Raw genomic sequence first — 25,320 nt, 5'->3', positions numbered from 1 at the left:
AATAAACTGATCGAACAACGTGACACCACCTGACCAACGCGGTCTGAATGTTGAACCGATACTGAGAGCACGCGATTTGACTCAGATTGCTCGGAAACGACTGATGCTGTACGGCGCACAGAAGAAACTTAAAATCAGTTCTCTGAAGAACGGAGGATAATAATTCTCCCCGCCCTCTCTGTCGCTCTTCACATGGAGTGGGGGTAGAATTATTATCCTGTCCTTCAGAGAACCGATTCGAATCCGTTCACGGGACGCTTACACCGTTGCTTACGCTCTATTTTATACATCTCTATGGTCTCAGCGGCCGAATGAAAACACCGCATAAGCTGCGCACAACGCGACGAAATGTGTAGAACATTGCCATAACAATATGCGACGTCAGACGAAGTATGAATTCTCGGACCAATTACGGATATTTCTTCAAAGGGATTTTCTCAGCTTTTCAATTTCACTATGACGACGGTATGTTACCAACGTTTTGCACGCGATAGTTGTTAGTTATGAAGAATTTCTGTTACCGACGTCGTCAGCTGCCTGGTTGATAAAACGTGAAACTGCTAATACCCCCAAACCCAGCAAACTGTTACGCAAAATAACCCAGGGTTATCAATCTTTATATGCCTCGGTCAACGCACACACTTAAACTTTCGCCGAACCGACTTCAGCGATTCTCCGGATCTAACTGCGTTTCCTCGGAGTTCGGACTTACGCGACAGAGTACGCGAGCGGTATTCGCGCGAGCCCTGCCCTCTGGTGGTCGATCCATACAACCGCCGCACGACAATCTTTCTATCGTGATAACCACCGTTGCCCCTCAAATTCAAATTTGTCAACAGTATCACTGATTTTATGAGTTTAACCACCACACTAGCCAATGTTTCATATTGTTGTTCTAAAAGGCTGCGTGAAAATTGTTGATTACTTGCTAAATTATGCAAGCCGAGATAACTGATGTAAGTGGTTTCGTTAATGCTGAAACCATCACAAGTCGTAAACTAGTATTGTAAAAAACTAACACGGATATTGATAAGATATTAGTAAAAAAAACGGAGCAGACTGTCATGTCAACAATGTACAAATCGAGACAGCCCTAGACTTAGCTAAAACTGGGTCAAAAGTTAAAAATACACTGAGTTTTTGCCAAAAATAAACGTAAGGTGCACTGGAGTCGTACAGATAACAACACTGAAACTTTATTCAATGTTTGAATTCTATGTTATCGTTGATTCATATGAAAACGAATAATCGATAACGGCTAGTGTATCGGAAGTAAATGTTTGTACTTTTCAAAACCTAAATATTATTATTGTATATTCTATGTGAAGAATTTCTCAATTGTTCATCTTGTTATAATATTAGCACACTTTATTTTTATGTCTTTAAATAAAAATATACGTACGATGTGTTCTGTAAATTAATTTCCAAAAATTACTTACAATTTCGAATGGTACAAATGATTTTATGTGTGAGATTATTTTTTGTAAATGAATTTTATCACCATTTTCTTATTTCTCGTTTGATAAATTATTTTAGCTCAATGGATTTGATCACTTTTAGCTCTTTGTATTCTGTGAATCAGATAATAGTCATTCATCTGGATCCTCCATCATAACAAATCGATCTATTTCGTAACACAGGTCTGCAAAGGATTGCTCCGTCAAAAAAAAAAAAAAATTCCGACTTGAAGATTTTAATGTGCCGAATCTATATCTGCTTTCCATTTTCTGCTGTCACGTATATGTATATTACAGGATATGATTTTTTTATTGTTTAAAATTAAGAATTTGTTGTGTTTTGTTTTTGCATTTGCACTACTTTAATCTATTTAAATAGTATTCGTAGTATTTGTACATGATGCAAACCAGTTCGAAGTGATGAAAGAGAAAGAAAGACATCGCCTAACGCCGTTTTATTCACACCATGCATGCGTCTGCACAGTTCTCGTTGTGCCTTCATGTCGTACAGTACGTTAAAATGTTGTCTAGTGTGATAAGAAGACAAAGAAAATGACAAAATAACTAGAATTATACTAGTAGATAGATTTTCTTTCGATTTTAATGCGTAAACATTTTAACTTTATGACAATTTTTATAAATATTGTTGCTATCATTAGTGTTTGATTATAATGTGTAAGCAAAAATAGCGTTATATTAAAAAAAAATGACATGAAAAATATACGTGGTTCATATTATTTGTTACTGTATTTCTATTCAAGAGCATCTAATCTATTATAATTACACAATGTAAAAAGAAGGAGGAAAAAAAAAGATTTTCTTGCAGACCAGTGATAATTACAATGAATATTATCCACTTGTAGTACTTTCGGATTCATTAAAATTTTGTTTCAGTTTCGCTTTTTCGTTTTGTCGTGCAAATTTGTATTTTTAAGAGAATCGATGTACATACCGTTGTACGAAACTCAATCCTTATTCCGATGTATCGATGAATGGAATCGATTCTGCCAAAAGGCGATACCAGCCTGTTTATTTTGCCGCGTTTAAAGTGGTGGACTACTTCGCGGTAGCTTCGTGGCTACCACAAGCCAACGTGGACAATCATGTCGATAGTTTAAGCCTGTCAAACGTTTGTAGGTTATGTTTGTGAAATCGATGCTGTTATTGTGAAAAATTAAGTGTAAATTGATCACAGATGAACTATGAATGACAACGATTCGATATACGGGACGACCCTGTCCCAGGAGTCCATGAAAGTGATCGCAGAAAGCATTGGGGTCGGAAATCTTCCTGACGAGGCTGCCAAGGATCTCGCCGAGGATGTAAGCTACAGGCTAAAGGAGATCATTCAGGCAAGTTGCGGTAGTATTCTCTGTTTTCTCCTCTCAATTTACATATATTCAACGAATTTTAAACTCTCCGAAGTCACCACTGAGCTACGTTTTGAAATATTTAATATCGTTTGCCTACTTTTGAATTTTTATTTATCTCATTTCGCTATCTCTGGACATATTTCGTCCTTATTCATCCATGTCGATGTAAAATTTGACTGTATACGAATGTTCGCCATATTTTTCCATTCGTTTTCAGTCACACATTAGTCATATTTTACCTAATTATATTGGTGTTGAAAAGGCGTTCACAGTGTAAACATTGTGGATGCACAAGCGTGGTTAGGTTACCATCATGGTGGAGGGATTCAAGAACTGCGAATGTGTACGTACACCACATACGCATACCGCCGTAAAACTCTTGTATCGCAGCAAACATTTTTATTCTTTGTAATAATTTCCCCCTTCTGTCGTCATGACCACCATACACATTTCATGCTCTGCATTCCAATCACGTTATTTTTGGGTACATTTGGCTTTTTATTTTATTATTTATGACTATTTATAATTTCAATACTGTTTCAATATTCAGCTCACTATTTAATTTCTCTAGCTGTTTTTGCCTACCAAAGGTCTTATTTCTTTACTTTTGACCATCAATTAATCTTATTTGGCTATTTCTGAACTAATTGTCATCTATTTATGGCAAACTAATGACAGCTGACTGTTTAGCTGTATTTCAACTGTTTTCAAAATTGTCCCTCATCCATGTTTAGTCACATTATAATAATGATTTGACTATTTTTTTTACTTCATTTAGTCATACGTAGCCATGCATAAGCATTATTTTTTCCCTCTTTCACAATTTGTTAGTCTATTTAGGATGTTCTTGAATACATTTCATCATTTTCTGCTATTAATTGAGTTTCTTTGACTCCTCTTGACGTACACTAATCTTAGTCAAATTTTTTTACCTCTCATTAGTTCTTTCAAATTAATTTTGGACAGATTACGGCCTTCAACGTAAATCCTTTGCCGATAAATAGTTTTATTTCACTATTTTCAATTGTATTTTCATTAAAATTGGCCACCAGTTCTATTTTACAGGTTTTATTTAAACATGTGTTGGTTCACCATTATCCGTTTGCTCATCATGTTTGATTACTTTTTGATGCATTTCGACTGGTTTTAGTGTTGCTTTGGTCATATTTGGTCGATTTCACATTTATTTGCCATAATAAAAGAGATTTTTCTACTTCCAACAATAGACTAATTTCATCACCCACCTTCGTGTTCACTTTTCATATCATCCTTAAATTAACTTCTCAAATACCTATTCAGGATGCAGCAAAATTCATGCACCACAGTAAGCGTCAGAGGATGACTGCACATGACATCGACCATGCATTAAAGATAAAGAACATCGAGCCGACATATGGCTTCTTTGCACGAGAAAACGTCCCCTTCAGATTCGCATCGGGAGGAGGTAGAGAATTGCACTTTGTGGAGGACAAGGAGATAGACTTGAACGAAGCAGTGTCCAACAGCCAGTCGTGGCCTAAGCTACCGCTCGAAGTAACGTTGCGAGCCCATTGGCTTTGCATTGATGGCGTCCAGCCTACAATCCCAGAAAATCCACCTCCTGTATCCAAGGGTGAATTGAAAAGCCTTATCGGCCATTTACGAATATTTGAACACTTCATGATGCTGTTCATCTGAAATATAAATTCAAAAAATTTCCAGACGCGCAAAAGGTTGAGAGTGTTGATCCGACAAGCAAGCTCACTGCCAAGGGTCAGAGTGTCGGCATTGGTAAGCCGGGAGGAGGAGGAAAGAGTCAAAAGTTGAGAAACGTTGAGACGGTGCATGTAAAGCAGCTCGCTACCCACGAGCTTAGTGTTGAGCAGCAGCTCTACTACAAGGAGATAACTGAGGCCTGCGTTGGATCGGACGAGGCTCGTAGAGCTGAGGCCCTGCAATCTTTGTCTGCGGATCCTGGTTTGCATGAAATGCTTGCCAGAATGTGCACCTTCATCGCCGAAGGCGTCAGGGTCAATGTGGTGCAAAACAATCTCGCACTTCTCATTTACCTCATGAGAATGGTCAAAGCCCTTCTCGACAATCCCAGCCTTTATCTAGAGAAATACGTGAGTAATTTACCACAAAAAATTTCACAATATAGCGTCAGCGGCTTTCACGATAGTTGAGAATTCAAGGAGATCATGGAAATCACGAAAATCCAGGCTAAACGAATTGTCAAAGAAATTATAGAAATAACTGCAATCTCTTCTTTCTCGATGATTTGTTCCTTGAATTATTTCGAATCTTACTGGCTTTTATTTCTCTATTTTAACATCAATAGAACTAATTTCAGCTGCACGAGCTGATACCGTCAGTAGCGACGTGCATAGTCTCTCGGCAGCTGTGCATGAGACCTGAAATGGACAATCATTGGGCGCTGAGAGATTTTGCATCACGCCTGATGGCCCAGATCTGCAAGAACTTCAACACGTCGACGAACAATGTGCAGACCAGAGTTACTCGCATGTTTAGTCAGGCGCTGGCTAAGAATAGTCAGGTAAATCAATTCGGGGTAAGAAATTATCAACATCCTTACCTGCGGCTAAGAGGAAACTAACACTTCTGTTATCTTCAGACGCCCTTGGCCTCGCTCTACGGGGCGATCGAAGGACTCTCTGAGCTCGGCCCAGAGGTGGTCAAGGCGCTGATCATTCCAAAGATAAAATCCATATCTGAGAGGATCGAGAGCTGCATTGAGGGGCCCGTACTTTCCAGTATTGATAAAAACGGTGCTGGTCATATCAAGACGCTGTTAGTTGTGAGTGGACTTTTAAATTGCTCGAAACTCTCTTCGCAGTTGATTTAAAATTGTGTTGGCTTTTTTAGAAAGTTGTCGCTCCTGTGTTGAAAGGCATGCGTCCGGCTCCGGATTACGTTGAAGAGTACAAACAAGACTTTGGATACGTCGGTCCAGTGCTTTGTGCCGCTGTTGCTAAAGCTCGAATCCAACCTGCGACTCTTACCACCTCCGCAACGGCCTCCACCACTCTCACCACAAACCAGCAACAGGGACCAACCACTGTGGTGACAAAACCGCTCGTTCAATCAGGTAAAATAACATGTTTCACTATTGGGAAGCAAGGGAAATGGCGCAGGATATTATTAATGCTGTGCCAGTTATGCTGAATGTCTTAGAGATGTTTGAAAATCTTGTGGCAATTGACTGACTCTTAGTAATTCTAGGACATCTTCATAGTTTAGGAATCTATGATTCAAAACAGAATAAATTACGCAAATCAGGGTAGTCACTCTATTTGGTAGGTTGAAAACACTGAAATGGTTGGCGATTTTTGTTTTACCTCTAAAAAGAAACGAAAAGTCTGAGGATTTCGTCGAATGTGTTATGGGGTGTATGATTGTTATCACGATGAGCGGCTATCGATGACCGCATCCACACCCGGCGGTGATGTTATTACGGCCTATTTTGGTTTTGAACCTCGTCGACTACCACATATGAAGGGTAAAAGGAAATGAGAGGAACTTGTATTGAAGAGTTGAATGTTTGAGTACATAATTGATTTATTGTAAGATGTGGAGAGTACAATGAGAAGACGTGGAAAAGGAAAAAGGGAAGAGACTGGAATTTAGATGTTTGCCGAATTAAAGATTATTTGAAATTGTGAATATATGAGGGGAAGGATGCAAGAGACTGGGTTCTTGCAGTTTAGCAGTAGAAGGAACATTCCGCATATGGGGTATGGCAACCGAGTCAGTCAGATGATGATAAAAAGAGAATGCAGGGTATAAGGTAGCTGTAGGAATGTAGAAAAAAAATCCAAGGTCTGGAAGACGTAACAAACATCTGAAAGAAACTTAAAGCAATAATTTAACTTTAATTATATCGTTCTAATTATCACAGCTTGAGCGGAATATTTAACATTACTTGTGTATGATGATGTACTTTTGAATGGAAAACTTCGATATGAGTGAAGTATGAAGCAGCCAAATTACCAAAAGATAATTTCTCGAGATAGATTACGTTGTTCATTACTTTAATTTTTATAGACACAAAAATAATCCATAAAATTACCGTTTTGGATCTGGAGAACCTGAATAAGTAAAAAATCCCCCAATTCAAAATCAGTAGCAACCCTGTTTCGTGAATCCTATTGCCGGGAATCACCAAAATCATGTTACACCTTTCAAAAAATCCTCAGATCTTATGAGAGATCCAGAACGATCATTTGATATTGACTAAAGTACATACCTTCGGGAATGCGAATTCGTTATGCTCTTTTCTTCTGTTGTTTTGGAATCGTCCGAAACTGTGTATACTCTGAATACCTATTTGAAAATTGTTGAAATTTTTCTGGAACATCTCGGTAGACAGAAAAGGATTGGAACTTATTGAACCCGATTCGTTTCGATGATTTTCCGGTCCGAGTTTCACAAGAAAATTGATCCATGATAAGAAACTCAATGTGAATTAATCGTTCAATTTTTTTGAATATGTGTCTAGGGATTTGATATGTTTCCACTTTGTTACGTGTCAATTACAATAAAATCACTTGGAATGTTCCCGGTGAATTTTTTTGTACGAAAGGATCAAACAGGAATGGATCGAAACGGAATTAGGTATTACAGGTTGAATTGAATTGAAATTGCGTTGTAATTTAAACAAAACAGAATGGCGAAGAAACGAACCCGTAGACACGCATTGAAAACGCTAGAACGATTAAATCGGATTGATGTCAGCATAATGCAGTACGTTTACTTGATAATTTGGAATTGGCAGACGCCAAAATAAATTTTTTGTAGTACAATTGAATCTTTTTTAATTTACTGGGATCCGAATATCCAATCTTCCGAAATTTATTCACTTTACATTTGAGGCTGATCTATGATTCCAGTGCCCGCGGGTAGCCCAGGTCAGCAGGCTCCTAGCAGAACGATGATACTGGGTTCCGGCAGGGGTGGAACAACGCCGACGGGCGGCTGTCAGAAGTTCGTCATACTTCAGTCGAGATCGCAGACACCGACGATGCCGAACGTCGTACAAACACCAGGCCAACAGCAGCAACAGCAGCAGGTCAAGATAACGCAAAATAGTTCTAGTCATCAACAAAAGCAACATCTCCAGGGTAGCACCCCAAAACTGGTGGTGGTTTGCATGCCTAGTAGTAACCAGAACGCCACGACCACTGTGTCTCAGGTACATAGATCAAGTCCATACACCGAATCGCTACCTCATTCTTCTTGGTTTTTTTCCGTTTTTGTACTCTTGCATCAAGTCGCGTTCTTTTTGTATACTTAGAAACACAATTGACATCAGCTATTAGTATCATCCAGTCTGTTTAATCGCTGAAATTAATGCGCATAGGGGTTAAACTGGGAAGTACATCGATTTTGTTATGTTCTTTACTTATGAACTCATCGTCGAAAAATTTACTATATAGTACCAAATCAGCATGTACATGTATATGCGTAGTTTATCGACCGAAGGCACAGTGTAGTGAGTAATTGCGAAATTTCAGAGATCTATTCTATTTTTTTTTTTTTTTTTTCCTTTGCTTTATCGTGTATTCAGATGCTTTGTTTGAAAATTCGATTTCCCGTCCCGTCGAACACGGAAAGATCGAAACGGATTAAAAACAAGTCGTTTCATAAGAATGTTTTCATTTTTTTTTCACGCAACTAAATTAGAAAAAATTTATTCACCATATTTTTTTATTCTTGTTTTTTACAGGCCAGTCTTACTTCTAAACCACAGACAGTCTTTGTTACTCAACAAAGCATCGAAAGATCTCTGAGCCCCACCGACGAGCACGCTTTTCAATAGATTAAATAATATATTTATTAATAAAATTTATACGTATATGTCAATATTTTTTCTAATACCTAATTGTAACGAACAAAGCACAACGTTTTGTCTAGTTGTAACTCAAGTTAGTTTAAAACAAAAAAAAAAATTCAATACCAATATCCGTTGTCCTACTTTTCATTCGTTCGCTGTTTTCCAACCGGTAATTAATCAACCTTGGTCATTTCTAACTTCGATAAGTTACAAATAAGACTTTGACCTCATTACGATTGAAAATTTTTACAGCTCACCTTGCAGGTTGAGGTTTTTTTGGTTGAACCAGCTGATTGATTCACCGGAAAAAAATAAAAATTCAACTAATACTTCGTCGGTACAGTTTAACACTGGATCCCATAAAACACACGAGGTGACTGTTTTTACCGATCTTTACAATCTTCCGTCAATGGTAATGACTGGGTGGTAGTTTCATCTTCGTTAACGGTATCGTTCGAAGTAGTTGATGCCTTTTTGTGAAATTCTGAACTCCGTAGATACGATGTTTCAGCAATTTCGGAAAGTTTTTCTGCCATTGTCTTGCCAGTTTGTTCAAGCATTTGAAAAAAGTGACCGTTACGATTTTTCAACAGCAAATAAGGATGATCAAACTCCTGCACATCGGATAAAGATGGTAGAAAAAAACAAGGATATTAGTTATTCAACAGTTTGCTTAAAATAATTATTTTGAGACTTGGTTGGACGATGATCACGTACCACGATGCGACCTTCCGCCATGACCAAGACTCGATCATTATCCATTATTGTGTTTAACCGGTGAGCTATCGTCAAGACAGTACAATCAGAAAATCTCCGTCTGATGGTGTCTTGGATAAGGGCATCGGTGCTGGAAGCCAGAAACATAATTACCAAATTGAAATAAACAATATAACTAATTAAAACGATGACAAATTCGACCTGATCTACACTGACCTACGGTCAATGTTCGCGGTAGCCTCGTCAAGAACAAGCAGTCGATTGTTCCTGAGAATAGCTCTGGCCAAGCAGATTAACTGGCGCTGCCCAACGCTGAAATTAGCGCCACCTCCAGCGACTCGGAAGCCAAGGGATTGTACCGCATTACCGAGTTCAACTTCCCTCAGACTGTCCCATAGAGCGGCGTCCGAGTACTGTTCAAAGGGGTCCAAATTGTAGCGTAGACTCGCTGAGAACAAGATCGGCTCCTGAGGAATGATCGAGATTCGCGGACGCAGCTCGAGCAGTCCGACTGACTTCGTGTCAATCCCGTCTAATCTTATTTCACCTTCAAGACCCTCTCCGGTCAGTCGAAATAGTGCCGAAATGAGTGAAGATTTACCAGCACCTGTTCTTCCCACTATGCCAACTTTCCAGCCAGGGTTTATCTTCACGTTGAGATTCTATAAGGAAAAATGGATTTGATCATGTACTGGGCACGGTGCAGATATTTCCGGAATGAACACATGAAAAATCTTGAGTCGATGGACAAAACGCGTTGCATACATGACAGTGATTTAAAGAAAATGTTACATAAATTTGTAGCTACAAACATTAGGAAATGTAGAAAAAATGGTCTGAGGAAAAAGTCATCCTTTTATGTAGTTATTAAATACGAGAATGATAAATTCTTTGAATGTCATAAACACATGGCGTGTCAGAATAAAACGGTACCTTCAAGACTGGTGGTTTATTATCGGCATATCTCATGAATACGTTTTTGAAAGTTAAGCCACCATTGGAAGGCCAAGTTACAGGAGGCGGCTTCTCAGTAGTAAACGGTCCCTCCTTGGGTAAGTTCGTATACTGTAAGACTCTTTCTACCGAGGTCATCTGTGAGACCACCTCAGCAGCCTGCCTCACTCCGTATTGAAACCATCCCGTCATGGCCAGAGATTGAGAAATGGCAAGACCGACAGATCCTCCGAGAAAGTTTCCTGAAAATTGTGGTTTTCCTAGACTGGATATCACGGTACATGCGGCATGAAATCTACAGGAAACAAACCATCGTCCATAACGATGAACGAAAAGCAAACGCAAGCAACCAAAACTCCTGAGAAAAGGTCGAGGACGAGTCCCAAGACGGATGTTCCCGCAATTGCGAGATACCAAGCACTGGTATGCACGTCTTGAAGACGGTCGAATTCCTTTTTCAGCATCAATTCCGCTGGTGCACCTCTACTTCGTATCGTTGTTAATCCATCCAGAGTGGAACTTACATGTGAGAACATGGGACTTTTTGCTAGAAGATTCCAAAAAATACCGTTTGAGGTATCTCACAAGTATCACATAATTACTTCCAACCCTTAAGAATGGTAAGAATTCTAAACTAGTAAATCTACTCTCGCGACAATTAATTTGAATTAATGAAGATATATAGCGCTGAGCTTTACCAATGCCTTCGAGCCGTTTGATGTCTTGCGCCGTTTTGAGGTAGTAGAATCGAACTGTGTAGAAGACTCCACCTATGATAATTATGGGGATAATCATCCATGGATTGACCACTGCCACCATGATCAACATTCCTACCATCATAGCCAAGATTTGAATTGCTTCCAGCATCGTTTTTGGCAGCAGCTCATCCATTGTTCCGATGTCCTTTGAGAATCTGTTGAGAATTCTTCCTAGAGGAAGATTTTGATAGACAGAGAGAGCAACAAGAACGATCCAGAAGAGTAATTAAGTGAATCATTCAGAAAATTTCTCGGTGAATGAATTTTTTATATCGGAAGAGACTGAATTTCATTTTAGAAGTGTACAAAGTGTTGATTACGTTGTAAATACATTCTTGCAACATTAAACAACATTTTTGACACCTTGTTATCATATGCAACGTACCGGACGGATTGTTGTTGAAGAATCTCATGGTGGCTAGTAAAAGATTGGAGAACATAGAATTATGTATATTGTGACTGGCACTAACACACATCTTGACGAAGAGCATGCTGCGCAGTGTAACGAGAATGATGCAGCCGATTACACATCCAGCATAAATGTAAATTGTCACTTCTTGTTTAAGTAGACCGAACTCATCAAACCACTCCGATTGGTATGAAGAATCTCGCTGAATGTTTCCAGTGTCATTATAATGGCTCGTATTACTGGTATTGTATTTTGCTGATTTCAATGTGATTCTGCGGGCTTCTTGATTGGTCCAGTAAGTTACCCAGTAATCGGTCCCGCTCGCCGCTACTTGCGCTATTACAAAACCTACCGCAATGAGAATCAACGAGCAAATATTACCGCCTGCCAAAAAATAGCTCCAATATACTTGGTTTGACAATTGCCCAGTCTCCATCTCTTCGTCTGCTACATCTCCGGGGTCTTCGATGCTTTTGGCAGCTGCCTTCGGCTCACCATCGCCATTTACAATTGCGACTGGTATTGTCTGGTAATATAATATCAATCATTCATGGGATTCCAATGCAGAATGATTGGTCCTATCGATTTACAATTACTGACGCAGCTAGTTGATGCCTCAGATACACATTCTACCCGCATTGGAACACGACCTTGATTTGATGAATTTACAGACTACATTTCTGCGATTACCTTCTTGTTTTCTGCGTATTCCTCGCAATTGTTTTCAAGCGAAATGTCATCGTTGGATTCCTCTGACTTCTCGGAAGCTAATACGTGGGGATTAGACTGAATCAGGTCTTCATACGTCCCATGGCACTTGACGGAACCCTACAACCAATCACCAAAGGATGTGGATAACGATGACAGGGGTTCGGGGTGCTGTGTAAATTAGCTTCTGGATGAAAAAATGTCAGAGCTTACGTTATTGAGAACTATGATAGTTTCGGCTTGCTGAAGATATTGTAGTTGATGAGTAACGAGTATTCGAGTTTTCCCCTTCAGGAAGCCGTTTATGCATTCTTCGAATAATTGACGACCTACTCGAGCATCCACAGCACTGAGAGGATCGTCAAGCAAGAATATGTCTGCGTCTCTGTAAACGGCTCTGGCTAAATTGATGCGTGCTCTCTGGCCCCCGGACAAAGACGCTCCTCTCTCACCGACAAAGCTCATATCGCCCTGGGGCAATAGTTCGAAGTCTTTGACAAGTGCACAGACTTGTGTCACCTGGGAACATTGTTCGAGGTTCATGAAAGTGTGCGAACATTTGACCACTAATATGCGACATACGTACTTCTTCGTATCGAGTTTCGTCATATGGTTGTCCAAAAAGAATATTCTCACGAATGGAGGCAGAGAAGAGCCAAGGCTCCTGACTGGCATATGAAATACGAATATCGCGACTATTTTTGTTAGTCTTGATACCGTTTTCACTAGTGTAAAACGACAAGCTTCCAGCTCCCACTTTCAACTCCCCTAATATCAGGTGAAGTAGAGATGATTTTCCGGAGCCGACAGGCCCTACAAGAACAGAGAGTGATTGATCTTTCAAATCGATTGATATTTGGCATAAGGTCGGTGGCAGCTGGCCATGAACCCAGTTCGCTGCAACGTTCGATATTTTGATTCCGACGCTATTTTCGGCCCGATGGCTTGGGGTCATCTTCTCCACACACTGTATTCCATTGTTCGTCGGTGAATCAACATTTTCCGAAGATTTTACCTCCTCCAGAAGTAAAAAGTCCTGCAAAAATGAATTGGCATGACAGGGAAAAAAATACCAACAATTCGCCGATCACGGATCAGTTGTAAAGGGACATGAACATGCAATGTGAAACCAACCGTTAGTCTCTCCAGAGACACAGCAGTCTCGCCAGCCAAGACGACAGCTTGTGGAAAGCAAACAGCGCATGTTACTTGTAGTACACTAAATAGCGTAGCCAATGTGAATGTGATATTTGCAGTAAGAGAGTTTCCGGAAAGTACAAACGCAATCAGTGTCAAGAAAAGAGTGATTCTTTCTGAGAATAACATAATACTCAGATATATTCCTCTGAGGTACGACGTATAACTGATTAGTTTCATCTCCGCCCCTCGAACTTTTGACACTATCAAATCAAACGGCTTTTCCCACGAATACATCTTGATCACCTGTTGATGGAAAATATTGTTTCGTAACGCGTATCTGATGTATACTTATGTAAAAAATAGTCAAACACATGAAAGTGCTACGTGGACTATCAATGATGAATGTGTTGCAATTCTAAACCGAATGGTGAATGCTCGAGGCAATTGTTATGGACGTGTGAATAAATATACACAGTACCTGTATTCCGGAAATCAGCTCACTCATCAGTTGGACTCGCTCATCCGTTTTTTCTGCAATCTTCGACCTCAATTTCGCGCTGATATTGCTCAACGACCCCTGAATAGGTATAGCCTGTATTATCATGGTGACGATACCTGCCAACGCAGCTACACCAACCGATCTCCACATGACGTAACCAATCAAAACCACCTGTAAGCAAGTGATAAATCTGCATAAGACTGACAAAGAGACTTCGTACAACTATTTGCTACCTGAAATGGCATAATCCAAACGAAGTGTGAGAAGATCGGAAGTAAATCGAATCGGGCAACGTCGTTACTGATCAAATTAGCCACTTGTCCTGCAGCCGCGTTATTCATCGCAGCCTGGTCCAGACGTAAAACCTAAAACAAATTGCACTAGTTAATCGAGCGTTCTAAATTCATCAGTGATCCGATGTAACAGTACGACCTTTCTGTATATTAACGAGCAGCATGCGACCCTTGCGCACATTCCGGTCTGCTGAGTGCGGAGATTTGTATGATGAATGACGAAGATGATCCCCAAAGTGACAATAACGAGGTACAAAGCATAGAGGAGAACTTCGTTTCGCGTCGTTTGACGTTCGACCTGATTGAAGTAGTTGATTATCCACCCCTGGAGTATTGGTTGCAGAATACGCAGTATCATCAACTCCCCAAAAAGGAGCAGCCCTTGCATCACGTATGGTACCCAAAGAATCCGAACCAATGCCCACATCAAACTTGGCCTTCGCCTTGGCTGCTTTACTCCATCTTTCCTCAGAAGCAACTCTCGGTCTGCTTTCATCAACTCCTTTTTCCACTCTCTGGTATAAGGAATCATGCACGTGCAATATCACAGACGATTGATTGATGTCCTTGTTTAACTGTGTCAGAAATATTTACCCCTATCTCGCGCTATCTCGAAATCATTGTGAGTTGTCACGAAAAGAAATGTATTATCTGATATGATACCGTAGCCATTCTTTCATTCAATTGCTTTTCTGGCATTTTTCCCGTTTTTCCGAAGCAAAAATCATGCGTTATCAGTTCATGCGTCTATAGTTGTTTCTTGTCTCCCTCGCAACTAATCATATTTTTTTTAATTGCTCACTTGTTTCCTCCGTACAATTTCCCTTTTCCAACTGTTGTGAAACTGACTGATATGAGAAATCATTTTATTTGTACAATTCATTTCATATCATAAAAAGTTTAAAATTCTCGTCAGGTACACACACGTATTTTTTACAGAAATTTCAGATACGCGTCAGATAATCTCTCAAATTGTAAGTCAGATCTGGATGAACTTTGGAATTTCTTAACGATCTGATTTTCTACCTTGAAGCATAATTATTATCATTCTATTCCAAAAATTCAAAAGTTACGTACTTGGCAAAATTTCGAATTTTGTATTTCTGTAACGATTGGCAATATGAGTAAAAAAAAATTCGAAAGCTTTGTGTTGATTTGCGTTAACGAAAGATGCAGTGTTGAATCAATTTAAATTCTCTGATCGCTTACCTTTCAAGACAATCTCCGAGGTATTCGGATTCATCAGATTTCAACGGGTCATACAGATCTTGCAATTGTAAATTGCGCCTCGCTCCCTTCCAAAAAATCGGAAATGCCCACCTACAATTATTTGTTGAATTATTTTCTTTTCGGCACAATCAATCAGTTAATGTATTCATTTCTTTGTTTTACGATCAATCATTGCTTGGGTCGAATTTGCCAATGCACATTGCCCACCCGAAAAACAACAGGCTGAGTAAATTCGAGTTCTCCTCAAGATTCTTCCGATCTCGTCTCTTTTTGCTTGTTTCCATGTTTGAATGTGTTCACTTGACGCCCTTCACTTATTCGCACAAAAGATTCTCGTCTGTCTCTTCAAATCTAATATCCCTACTGGAGAATCATTCTTATTTCTATTCCTACCACGATTCTGTTAATGAATCTACGGGCATACATTCCCCTTCTCTTACGTTTAGCTGAATTGATCAGCGTATCACCATCACGGAATACAAGCAATTACAGTCTAACATACGTATATCGCAGATGTTTAAATGTACTCTTACGATGTGCGAAATGGAACCATGTATGTGCATAGCGCGTGTTATATACGTCCCTTACGGACATCTATTCTCTATTTTCTTCATATATCAGGCATATATGTATTAGTTTATTTCATGTATAGACCACACGGCAAATAAGCCAATAATGCCGTATATCAGATATCAAATACAAGGTATATTTGATTTGCTGCACAACTCCTCACTTTGTTCTTCCTGATTCTTCGTGACAGGAAGAATTATCGTAAGTCTAACTTAAGTCTTTGACAAACATTACAAGGGATCATAGTAACATAGAGACCACAGAATAGCAATAGTATGAAAATTAAGTATTATAATTCAATTAAATTGTTACGTTTACAGAAGAATCGGGAGGGATAATCGATGAACATTAATTATGCGCAAAGCATAATATTATTAATATGCATAAAAAGATTCTTAATTGTGAAACAAAGACTATCATACTTAATCACAGCCACGGGTTTGAAGTGTGATGCTTTGAAAAATGGCAAACGTTGAACGCAGCTCGTGTTAGATAAGAAGAAGGTTGCACAGCCACAGTCCTCATTACTTTTCTGTTACCCGCGACTGGGAGGCGGGGACCAATATTGACGTTACGTAACACTTCATTGAAGACGCGGAATTGACCGACAGTCATGGGTTAATTTGGACAACGCTTCGGTGGCATTGGGAATAGTTGTAGGTCCTCAAATTATTGAGCAATGCTATCCAGCTTATGTGTTGGAAACTAAGCAGCCGGTGACCGTTAGAATAGGCAAGAAAGTTTTTAGGTTCACGTATAATTCTCGTCTTTCAACGTTACTTGAATGCGACGTCGTAGCATTGCTCTTGAACCTCATAGGGATCAGCAGCCATAATCGAATGTAGTGTTGATCACATGATGAGTGAGGGGCGGCGGGGACTACGGAAATTGGGTGATGCAATATGTGGACAACTCCTAAACATGATAAGCAATGAGAGTGCCTATAATAAATAGTTGACTGTTCATGCTATGGCTGAACAGAAATGGACGATTTATTCACTGGCAGCGGTGATGACTTCGTTTGATGGCTCCCGGACTCTAATGTTCGGTTGACTGTTATAGTTACGTTCGGAAATCGCCGCAAGTTCATCTGCCACTGTTGTTCCGGTTTGTTGAAGCATTTGCGAAAAGTAACCATTTCGATCTTTCAGCAGCAAATGTGGATGATCGTACTCCTGAGTCACAAATGAAAAGAATCAAGTGGTCTGTATTTTGCTTATTTAGTAGTTTGCGAAGCTGTCTTAAAAATTTACGCACAAGGATTCGGCCTTCTCCCATAACCAAAACTCGGTCACTGTTCATTACCGTGTTCAACCGATGCGCTATTGTCACAACTGTGCATTCTGCAAATCTTCGACTTATGGTGTTCTGAATCAATTTGTCAGTGCTAGAAGATGACGAGATCACGTGTTAGCTTACTGGAATTCGTTGCGATTGGCAAATGAGTTATGCTCAGAGGTGATTATCAATACCGCAGAAGAATTAGCGAAGGAATTTATCATCGTAGGAACAATAAGGACTGACGAATTTCTGAAACATGGAATTTGACAAGATTGACACTTACATAGGATCAATGTTAGCAGTGACTTCGTCAAGCACGAGTAGCTTATTTTCCTTAAGGATGGCTCTGGCCAGGCAGATTAATTGACGTTGGCCAACGCTGAAGTTAGCTCCACCTTCGGCAACTGGAATGTCCAAGGATGAAATCATATTTTCAAGTTCCACTTCACGGAGGCTGTGCCAAAGCTCGGTGTCTGAGTAATGTCCAAAGGGGTCCAAGTTATAGCGGAGAGTTTCCGAGAATAAAATAGGCTCCTGAGGGATTATCGAGATGCCGCGACGTAGCTCGTGCAGCCCCACTGACCTCGTGTTAATCCCATCTATTATTATTTCACCGTCCGTACCTCCGTCATGTAATCGAAACAATGCCGAAACTAGCGACGATTTACCAGCACCTGTTCTTCCCACTATGCCAACCTTCCAACCAGGTTTTATATCCACGTTCAGGCCCTACGGTTGTACAACCATAAGAAATGGGGATTGAGAAGGTGATGATGACAATGGCACTTCGCGCTGATATTGCGAGCATAATAATTGATTCAAAATATTGTGGCAATTAGCAAAGTGCATGTGATTCTGAAAGATAATTGAATTGTGAATTAATTAGAGAGATACAAAGTGTATACGTTAATGATTTGTTTGTCCGCGGTAAGTTTTTTTTTTCAATCTAAAGATATTGAACCTGAGAAAAAGGGGAAAATACATGTGTCGGAAACGATGAATTCTATAGATAACGTAATGACAGGTTTGAACCAAGCGATTACATTCAGTGTACCTTTAAGACAGGTGGTTCATTATCGGCATATCTCATGGTAACGTTCTTAAAGATCAAACCACCATCGGAAGGCCAAGTGGGTGACGGAGGCTGCTCAGTCGTAAACGGTCCCTCCTTAGGCAAGTTTGTATATTGTAATACTCTTTCGACCGATGTCATCTGCGAGATTACTTCAGCAGTCTGCCACATACCATATTGAACCACTCCAGACATCGCCAGAGATTGAGATATAGCAAGTCCCACAGATCCTCCGAGAAAGTTTCCTAGAAACTATAGTCATTGAGCTCTCTCTGTCTGACTAAGTTTTTTCTCGAATGAATGTCGAGTGTGAATAAAATCTAAACAATACCAACCGTCGTCCATGAGGATGAATGAAAAGCAAACGCAAGCAATCAAAATCACTGAACAAATATCGAGGGTCAGCCCAAAAACAGAGGCCCCTGCAATAGTAAGGTACGAGGCCCTGGTGTGTTCGTCTTGAAGACGATCAAATTCTTTTCGCAACATTGATTCTACTGCGGTGCCTCGGCTTCGTATTGTCGTTAGCCCATCCAAAGTAGAAGTGACGTGTGAAAACATGGGACTCTTTGCTGGAAATTTTTGAATTTTCTCCAGAAAAGCTGCACGGAAGTCTTGCCAATACATATTTCGTAAGTTTTGGAAAATTCACGGATATGACGATCGTTTATTTTCATTAACACCCCTTCTTTGAATCAAACTGAACGACCGTCCAATCCATAAATCCGTCAAAACTTATAATATAGTCACGGTTGATCATGAGAAAAAATCAATGAGTACATATTTCAGATACACTACACGATCTGTTGGCAGTACGGGCACTCGAAATTGGTGCATCTACCCTCACAGTACATGCTTTCAATTATTATAAAAACTTAATATCAAGAGCTCACCGATCCCCTCGAGTCGTTTGATGTCCTGCGCCGTTTTAAGGTAGTAGAACCGAATCACGTAGAAGATTCCATTGATAATAACTATGGGGATGATCATCCACGGGTTAACCACAGCCACTATCGTAAACATTCCTATCATCATAGTCAAAATTTGAAGTGCTTCCAGCATGGTGTTGGGCAGCAGTTCATCCATCGCACCCATGTCCTTGGAGAATCTATTGAGAATCCTTCCTAGGGAAAAAATTTTCAACTGCGGTATAACTGTCAGTAGAGTGAGTACTATATTGGAAAGCGTTTACAAAATTATCAAGTCAATCGAATATTGATATCAAAGGATAATGGATTTCTTTCAGAAGTCCATGGATTGTCAGACATTTCTAAATGGAATCAAATATCACCAGCTACATTTTAGTACCGATACGATTGGCATACCAGATGGATTAGTATTGAAGAACCGCATAGTAGTTACAAGAATGTTGGCGAACATGGAATTGTGTAGATTGCAGCTGGCATTGACGCACATCTTCATGAAGAGCAAGTGGCGTAGTGTAACGAGGATAATACAGCTGACAATACATCCGGCGTAGATATAAATTGCCACGTCTTGATGCAGCAGTCCGAATTCATCAATCCACTGCGAATGGGATGTCGAGTACAGCAGTGGCTGATTATCGTCAATATTCATGTGACTGCTTGTATTGGAAGTATTGAATCTTTTAGATTGTAGCGTGAATCTGATAGCTTCTTGGTTACTCCAGTACGATACCCAGTAATCGATCCCGGTTGTCGCCACTTGACCGATCACAAAAATTGTCGCGATAAAAATCAACGAGCAGATATTACCACCCGCCAGGAAATAGCTCCAGTATACTTGACTCGACATATTTCCTGTCATTACCTCTTCTTCTGGGATATCTCTGGAGTTTTCAGCGGTTTTGAACTCTTCCGCCAGCTGATCATTGCTATTCGTAGCTGTAGGCGTCACCTGAAAAAACCCAGCTCATACTTCTCATTCGTGTACATGTATACTTCAGGTAAGAGATGACCTATGTTACCCTACAACTACTAAAATGGCCACGAAGGTATTGTGGCGTCGACTTAAAGAACCTAAACTTAAAGTACACAATTTTATACAGATAGCTATGCATTCCGTGTCCACCTGGATATTTTTTTTAATTCTTCCTAATTCATCGAGTTCTTTGGACTGCTCAGAAGTTAACAACTGGGATTGCGATTGGACCAGATTTTCGTATGTCCCTTGGCACTTCACCATGCCCTAGAATGAAGAATTGCTTTAGGTATTAGATTTCCACAACTGAAGTCCAGCATGCAATGAATATCAGTTTCTTAATAAAGTGGAGTAGCTTACCCGATCGAGAACTATAACAGTGTCAGCTTGCTGAAGATATTGTACTTGATGAGTAACGAGTATTCGAGTCTTTTGATCCAGGAAGCCCTTAATGCATTCTTCGAACAAGTGACGAGCCACGCCAGTGTCTACAGCACTGAGAGGATCATCCAGGAGGTAGACATCGGCATCTCTGTAAATAGCTCTAGCCAAATTGATACGGGCTCTCTGGCCCCCGGACAAAGACGCTCCTTTTTCTCCCACACAGCTCAAATCACCTTGGGGAAACTGTTCGAAGTCTTCGACCAGAGCGCAAACTCGTATCACCTAGGTACATTGCTCAGAATTTATACGTACAATTTACAGGGAGCATTTTACAAGAAACATGATTCACGTACCTCTTGGTATCGACTTTCGTCATACGGCTGGCCGAATAGAATGTTCTCGCGTATGGAGGCAAGGAAAACCCAAGGGTTTTGGCCAGCATATGAAATACGAATATCGTGACTATTTTTAGTAGTCCTGATACCATTTTCAATACAGTAGAACGACACGCTTCCAGCTCCCAGTTTCAACTCCCCTAATATCAGGTGAAGCAGAGATGATTTTCCCGAACCAATCGAACCCACGAGAGCACAGAGTGACTGATTTTTTAAATCCAGCGATATGTGACACAAAGTCGGTGGTATCTGACTATCAATCCAGTTTGCCCCAACGTTGATCATTTGGATTCCAATTCCATTATCGGTTTGATGACCTGATGTCGTGGGTTCTTCCACAGTCTGCACCCCGCAGACCGATGGGATATCGACTGTTTCTAGTGATTTACTTTCGTCCAAAAGTAAAAAGTCCTGTTAAAATAAATTTATGAGTTACTGAAGAATTGTGAAGATGAATTGGAAGGCTGAAGAACATACAGTGTGGAACCAACCGTTATTCTCTCCAGAGATACAGCAGTTTCACCAGCCATGAGTATTGCCTTGGGTAAGCATATAGCACACGTGAATTGTAGTACATTGAATAGCGTTGATAATACGAATGTAATATTTGCAGTAAGCGAATTCCCATTAAGAACGAATACAATCAGTGTTAAGAAAAGAGTGGTTTTTTCCGTGAAGACCGTAATACTCAGATATATTCCCCTGAGGTACGACGTATACCCGACCAGTTTCATCTCCACCGCTCGAACTTTCGATACTATCAACTCAAATGGTTTTTCCCACGCGTACATCTTGACAACCTGCCAATTAAAAATATCGTATTACAGCTGATTTGACTGCTTCATAATTTGGCAACTACAAATTCTAATCGATCTGTCCCATAAAATTATTCTCAAGGTTCCTGTTGTGGAAAGGAGGAGGAACTAACGTCGTACCTGTATTCCAGAAATCAGTTCACTCATCAGTTGTACCCGGTAATCCGTCTTCGCCGCAATCTTCGACCGTAGCTTCCTGCTGACGGTACTCAAGTACCCTTGAAGAGGAATGGTCTGTAACATCATGACGACGATTCCTACTAACGAAGTTGGACCGACGATTTGCCACATCACATATCCAATCAATACGACCTGCAATTGTGTGAAAACTGTAAACATAGTCTGAACTAAGCTGCATTCTGACTAGTTGTTACCTGGAATGGCGAGATCCAGACGAAGTGAAAATATGCCGGTAACGAATCGAAACGTGCGACATCATTACTCATCAAATTAGCTATTAAGCCCGCCGCATTGTTCGTCGCATTCTGATCTAACCGTAGAACCTAGAATAAGTTAAACCATTAAAATGGATAGTACTTACATTCACTAGTTACCCGTTTCAGCGTACTACCTTTCTGTATATTAACGAGCAGCATGCAACCCTTGCGCGCATTCCGGTCTGCCGATTCCGAAAATCGGTGTGATGAGTTACGAAGACAACACTGAGAGTGACAACAACCAGATAAACAGAATAGAGGAGAGCATCGTTTTGTGTTATCTGCTCTTCTGCCTGATTGAAGTAGTCGATTATCCAACCCTGGAGTATCGGTTGTAGAACACGCAGTACCATCAGTTGTGCGAAGAGGAGCAGTCCTTGCACCAAATATGGTGCCCAAAGAATCCGAATCAACGTCCACATCAAACTTGGTCTTGGCCTTGAATGATTCCTCTGATTTCTCGCCAGACTCCAATTTCGGTTTGCATTCATCAACTCCTTTTTCCACTCTCTAGGTGAAACAAACACATACCATATTAGGAACGGTTCATCATACTCTTATATCATACTTCATCCTAAGTTTCGTTTACTTTTGCGCCGTATCTTCCGGAAATTTCGAGTAGGGACATTCATCAATATAATGCTGTAAAAATTTCATCATTGAATGTTCCTTTTGTACGAGTTTTCCATCTGGTTGCAACTGATGAAAAGACCATCTATATACTAACAATTAGTTGTCTATCAAGAGCCAACTGCAGACATAGATTCAGGTGAATTCACAAACTGACATCATTTATCTTTACAAGTACAGCTGTATGCATTACAAAGACATTGTTTCAATGATAGTCAATAGCCGCGTAGCTTGTGGTGAGGCCAATTTCATTGTACTTGATCATTTATACACATCCATTCAACCAGCAGTCTTATTATTTTCCTGCATTTCTTGCTATTGTGCTAATAAAACTCCTGTTTATCTTCATCGCGTTATCATCGTGTCTACAACTATTTTTTATCTACCTAACGACAAGAGGTATGTTTGGCTCCAAATTTATATCTTTCTCCTTTCGGTCTGCAAATTTTCTCACTAATAGCTTGAAGACAATCGGTCTTTAATCTATTTAAATCGGACTAAATATACAATAATTCATAGTAATTTCGAAACATGTACTCGTACATCTGTGTGAGTTCTTCTAACGTGAATTCGAAACATCTACTTAAGTTTCTATCAGTTACATGGAATGAAATAATTATAAAGCTTTACGTCGAATTAACGAAAAGATATTTGTTCCCTGAATTATTTGGATTTAGCATGGCTCACTTTTCAAGTCGATCGCTGAGGCTCTCGGATGCGTCAGATTTCAAGGGATCGTACAAATCTTCTAACTTCAAATTACGCCTCGCTCCCTCTCGAAAAATCGGAAATGTCCACCTGTGATTGTTGTTGACATTATTTGTTTCCGTAAAATGTAATATTTTTTTCTGTGTTTCAGATATGGCTTGAATTGAATGCGTACTGGTACAATGATTGGGAAGCTTACCCGAAAAACAACAAGCTGAATATATTCGATCTTTCCTCGAGATTCTTCCGGTCGCGTGTCTCGTTATTTGCATGCATTTTTCTGATTTATCCTCTTGACGTAATCATTTGTTGAAAACTGTGCTGCTTAGAATCGTGAGCATCTGGCCGACCACTCAAAAACAGGGAGAATACAGAGTTGTGGGGAAAAAAAAACTACAGTACTTGGAAGACATTGATCATAGGAGGACGATAAAGGAAGGTCCATAGGGAAAGTTGGCAGATGTTTTGGAAATGGCTAAGAGAAGATCGAAGCCTAACGTGAGATACGCGACTAAGTCACAGAATTATTCTCACTGTCACTCCTGCCCCGAGACTGATAACAAAACTCTCAAGATAAACATCCCTTCCCTGAACTCAGAGTGTTGGTGCACAGCTTTGTACTAACGGTTTTGTGTACTTGCAGCTATTTCGTGAGAAGAAAAACAGCGCAGCTTACTTATACCGGTCACCACCGGTTGTTGTGCAGGCACATAGTAGCGTATAGTTTGATCTCATTTCTCTAGTGTCGGTGGTAGTTTCAAGTTATATATACAAATAGCTAAATATAAGCGTAGACTGTAGGCTGTAGACTAAGACGGCGTAGCCGCTTAGAAGCATGGATAGGCTTCAGAGGCACCCAGGCGTACACAAGAATACTTAGAGTTTAAATTTTGAGTGTGAGACAGAGAAAGAATTACGAGAGATGTTCTTATGATGAAGACAGAATTTGTACTTGACCCGGACACAAAAAACGCGAGGATGGGCTCAACTCCGAAGGCTGGCAGTACAAGACAAACAACCTACGACCCAAGACGATTACGAAGACAAGTAAAAGACGATCAATTGACGACCACATCGAAATGATTGTAACTGAATTTCCAATAAGATCCGTGTAATTGTACATTTTGTTTAATATTTACGCGTGGGATCTATGAAAAGATTAAATTCAAAGACTTAGATCCGCCATAATTGAAAACAATAAAAATTAAATACGAAACAATTCATCAACACCAACACCTTTACACAACTCTCAAACACACTCTTTTTGCTATTTTTCAATTCGCTCTGAAACTCAAATATATTCTACTCTTCGATACGTCAAGTACTCTTAATCAGACTGACACTCTGACCTGCGTGTATTTATTCCATTCTCTTTCTCTCATTTTTTCTCTCTGTTTGATTATTATGTTATTTTTGGAATAATTTACTTGACTCTATTCTATATGTATATCTATAATTTACTAGACTGTATTATTTTTACGTACGAACATAGTATCTGGGTTCTGGTCAGAGTAATAGAGTTCAAGTAAAGTATGGTTACTGTTTTGGCTTTTCTAAACGTTAACGTCAAGGAAATATCATTCGTAACCCAGACGCAGGTAAGAATTACTTGCCGACCAGTGTTATTTGAAAAAAAAGGTTGAAGTGATCAGGTAGATGGCAAACACCGTGCCAATGTCGTAATAACAAGGTGAAATTTGATATAAGATTCCCCACTTTTGCCTCGTGCGGATAATTCAAAATAAAAAATGACCA

The 25,320-nt window shown here is 39.9% G+C and overlaps 3 protein-coding genes across 8 annotated transcripts; 1 reads left to right on the top strand and 2 right to left on the bottom strand.

Moving 5' to 3' along the window:
- The first annotated feature begins 2,532 nt into the window (after positions 1–2,532).
- On the top strand, positions 2,533–8,789 carry LOC124306453 (transcription initiation factor TFIID subunit 6). 2 transcript variants are annotated; one of them, XM_046767201.1, is made up of 8 exons: positions 2,533–2,809; positions 4,130–4,442; positions 4,532–4,935; positions 5,163–5,381; positions 5,445–5,627; positions 5,696–5,918; positions 7,720–8,021; positions 8,556–8,789. In XM_046767201.1, exons 1-8 carry the CDS (start codon positions 2,660–2,662, stop codon positions 8,646–8,648), a joined length of 1,887 nt encoding a protein of 628 aa, XP_046623157.1. In that variant the 5' UTR covers positions 2,533–2,659; the 3' UTR covers positions 8,649–8,789. The 2 variants fall into 2 exon arrangements, with proteins under 2 accessions (XP_046623157.1, XP_046623158.1); XM_046767202.1 differs by having other exon boundaries at positions 2,534–2,809; positions 5,163–5,366.
- Positions 8,498–15,754, bottom strand: LOC124306450 (ATP-binding cassette sub-family C member 4-like). 3 transcript variants are annotated; one of them, XM_046767197.1, is made up of 17 exons: positions 15,534–15,551; positions 15,351–15,461; positions 14,736–14,989; positions 14,281–14,656; positions 14,082–14,213; positions 13,828–14,019; positions 13,344–13,652; positions 12,796–13,245; positions 12,423–12,728; positions 12,192–12,329; positions 11,478–12,027; positions 11,033–11,263; positions 10,645–10,881; positions 10,314–10,576; positions 9,597–10,042; positions 9,381–9,510; positions 8,498–9,277 (listed from the first exon to the last, which is right to left on the bottom strand). In XM_046767197.1, exons 4-17 carry the CDS (start codon positions 14,635–14,637, stop codon positions 9,047–9,049), a joined length of 3,972 nt encoding a protein of 1,323 aa, XP_046623153.1. In that variant the 5' UTR covers positions 14,638–14,656; positions 14,736–14,989; positions 15,351–15,461; positions 15,534–15,551; the 3' UTR covers positions 8,498–9,046. The 3 variants fall into 3 exon arrangements, with proteins under 3 accessions (XP_046623153.1, XP_046623151.1, XP_046623152.1); XM_046767195.1 differs by lacking the exons at positions 14,736–14,989; positions 15,534–15,551 and adding an exon at positions 15,579–15,754; XM_046767196.1 differs by lacking the exon at positions 14,736–14,989 and having other exon boundaries at positions 15,534–15,554.
- Positions 15,755–16,608: 854 nt separating this feature from the next.
- On the bottom strand, positions 16,609–24,686 carry LOC124306451 (ATP-binding cassette subfamily C member 4-like). Of its 3 annotated transcripts, XM_046767198.1 has the most exons (16): positions 23,765–24,686; positions 23,545–23,655; positions 22,362–22,737; positions 22,165–22,293; positions 21,911–22,102; positions 21,467–21,775; positions 20,934–21,386; positions 20,557–20,862; positions 20,347–20,463; positions 19,620–20,172; positions 19,188–19,418; positions 18,630–18,866; positions 18,277–18,539; positions 17,506–17,951; positions 17,199–17,328; positions 16,609–17,116 (listed from the first exon to the last, which is right to left on the bottom strand). In XM_046767198.1, the coding sequence occupies exons 1-16, from the start codon at positions 23,839–23,841 to the stop codon at positions 16,934–16,936; spliced, it is 4,113 nt and encodes a 1,370-aa protein (XP_046623154.1). In that variant the 5' UTR covers positions 23,842–24,686; the 3' UTR covers positions 16,609–16,933. The 3 variants fall into 3 exon arrangements, with proteins under 3 accessions (XP_046623154.1, XP_046623156.1, XP_046623155.1); XM_046767200.1 differs by lacking the exon at positions 18,630–18,866; XM_046767199.1 differs by lacking the exons at positions 23,545–23,655; positions 23,765–24,686 and adding an exon at positions 22,817–22,870.
- Positions 24,687–25,320: the final 634 nt, after the last annotated feature.

The sequence above is a fragment of the Neodiprion virginianus genome, chromosome 5 (genome assembly GCF_021901495.1).
Source record: "Neodiprion virginianus isolate iyNeoVirg1 chromosome 5, iyNeoVirg1.1, whole genome shotgun sequence".
In the NCBI taxonomy this organism is placed as follows: Eukaryota; Metazoa; Arthropoda; class Insecta; order Hymenoptera; family Diprionidae; genus Neodiprion; species Neodiprion virginianus.
Note: the sequence above shows the minus strand (reverse complement) of the source record. Positions and strands in the feature narration are given on the sequence as shown.

Coding starts and splice junctions, on each gene's coding strand:
- LOC124306450 (XM_046767195.1), bottom strand. CDS start 15,655: ATGGAAACAAGCAAAAAGAGACGAGATCGGAAGAATCTTGAGGAGAAC. Junction 15,462..15,578: donor CTCAGCCTGTTGTTTTTCGG/GTGGGCAATGTG, acceptor AAATAATTGTAG/GTGGGCATTTCCGATTTTTT. Junction 13,246..13,343: donor TGTCTCTGGAGAGACTAACG/GTTGGTTTCACA, acceptor TCATTTTTGCAG/GACTTTTTACTTCTGGAGGA.
- LOC124306451 (XM_046767198.1), bottom strand. CDS start 23,841: ATGCATGCAAATAACGAGACACGCGACCGGAAGAATCTCGAGGAAAGA. Junction 21,387..21,466: donor TATCTCTGGAGAGAATAACG/GTTGGTTCCACA, acceptor TTATTTTAACAG/GACTTTTTACTTTTGGACGA. Junction 20,464..20,556: donor CTGTTATAGTTCTCGATCGG/GTAAGCTACTCC, acceptor TCTTCATTCTAG/GGCATGGTGAAGTGCCAAGG.
- LOC124306453 (XM_046767201.1), top strand. CDS start 2,660: ATGAATGACAACGATTCGATATACGGGACGACCCTGTCCCAGGAGTCC. Junction 4,443..4,531: donor TCCACCTCCTGTATCCAAGG/GTGAATTGAAAA, acceptor AAAAATTTCCAG/ACGCGCAAAAGGTTGAGAGT. Junction 4,936..5,162: donor GCCTTTATCTAGAGAAATAC/GTGAGTAATTTA, acceptor AACTAATTTCAG/CTGCACGAGCTGATACCGTC.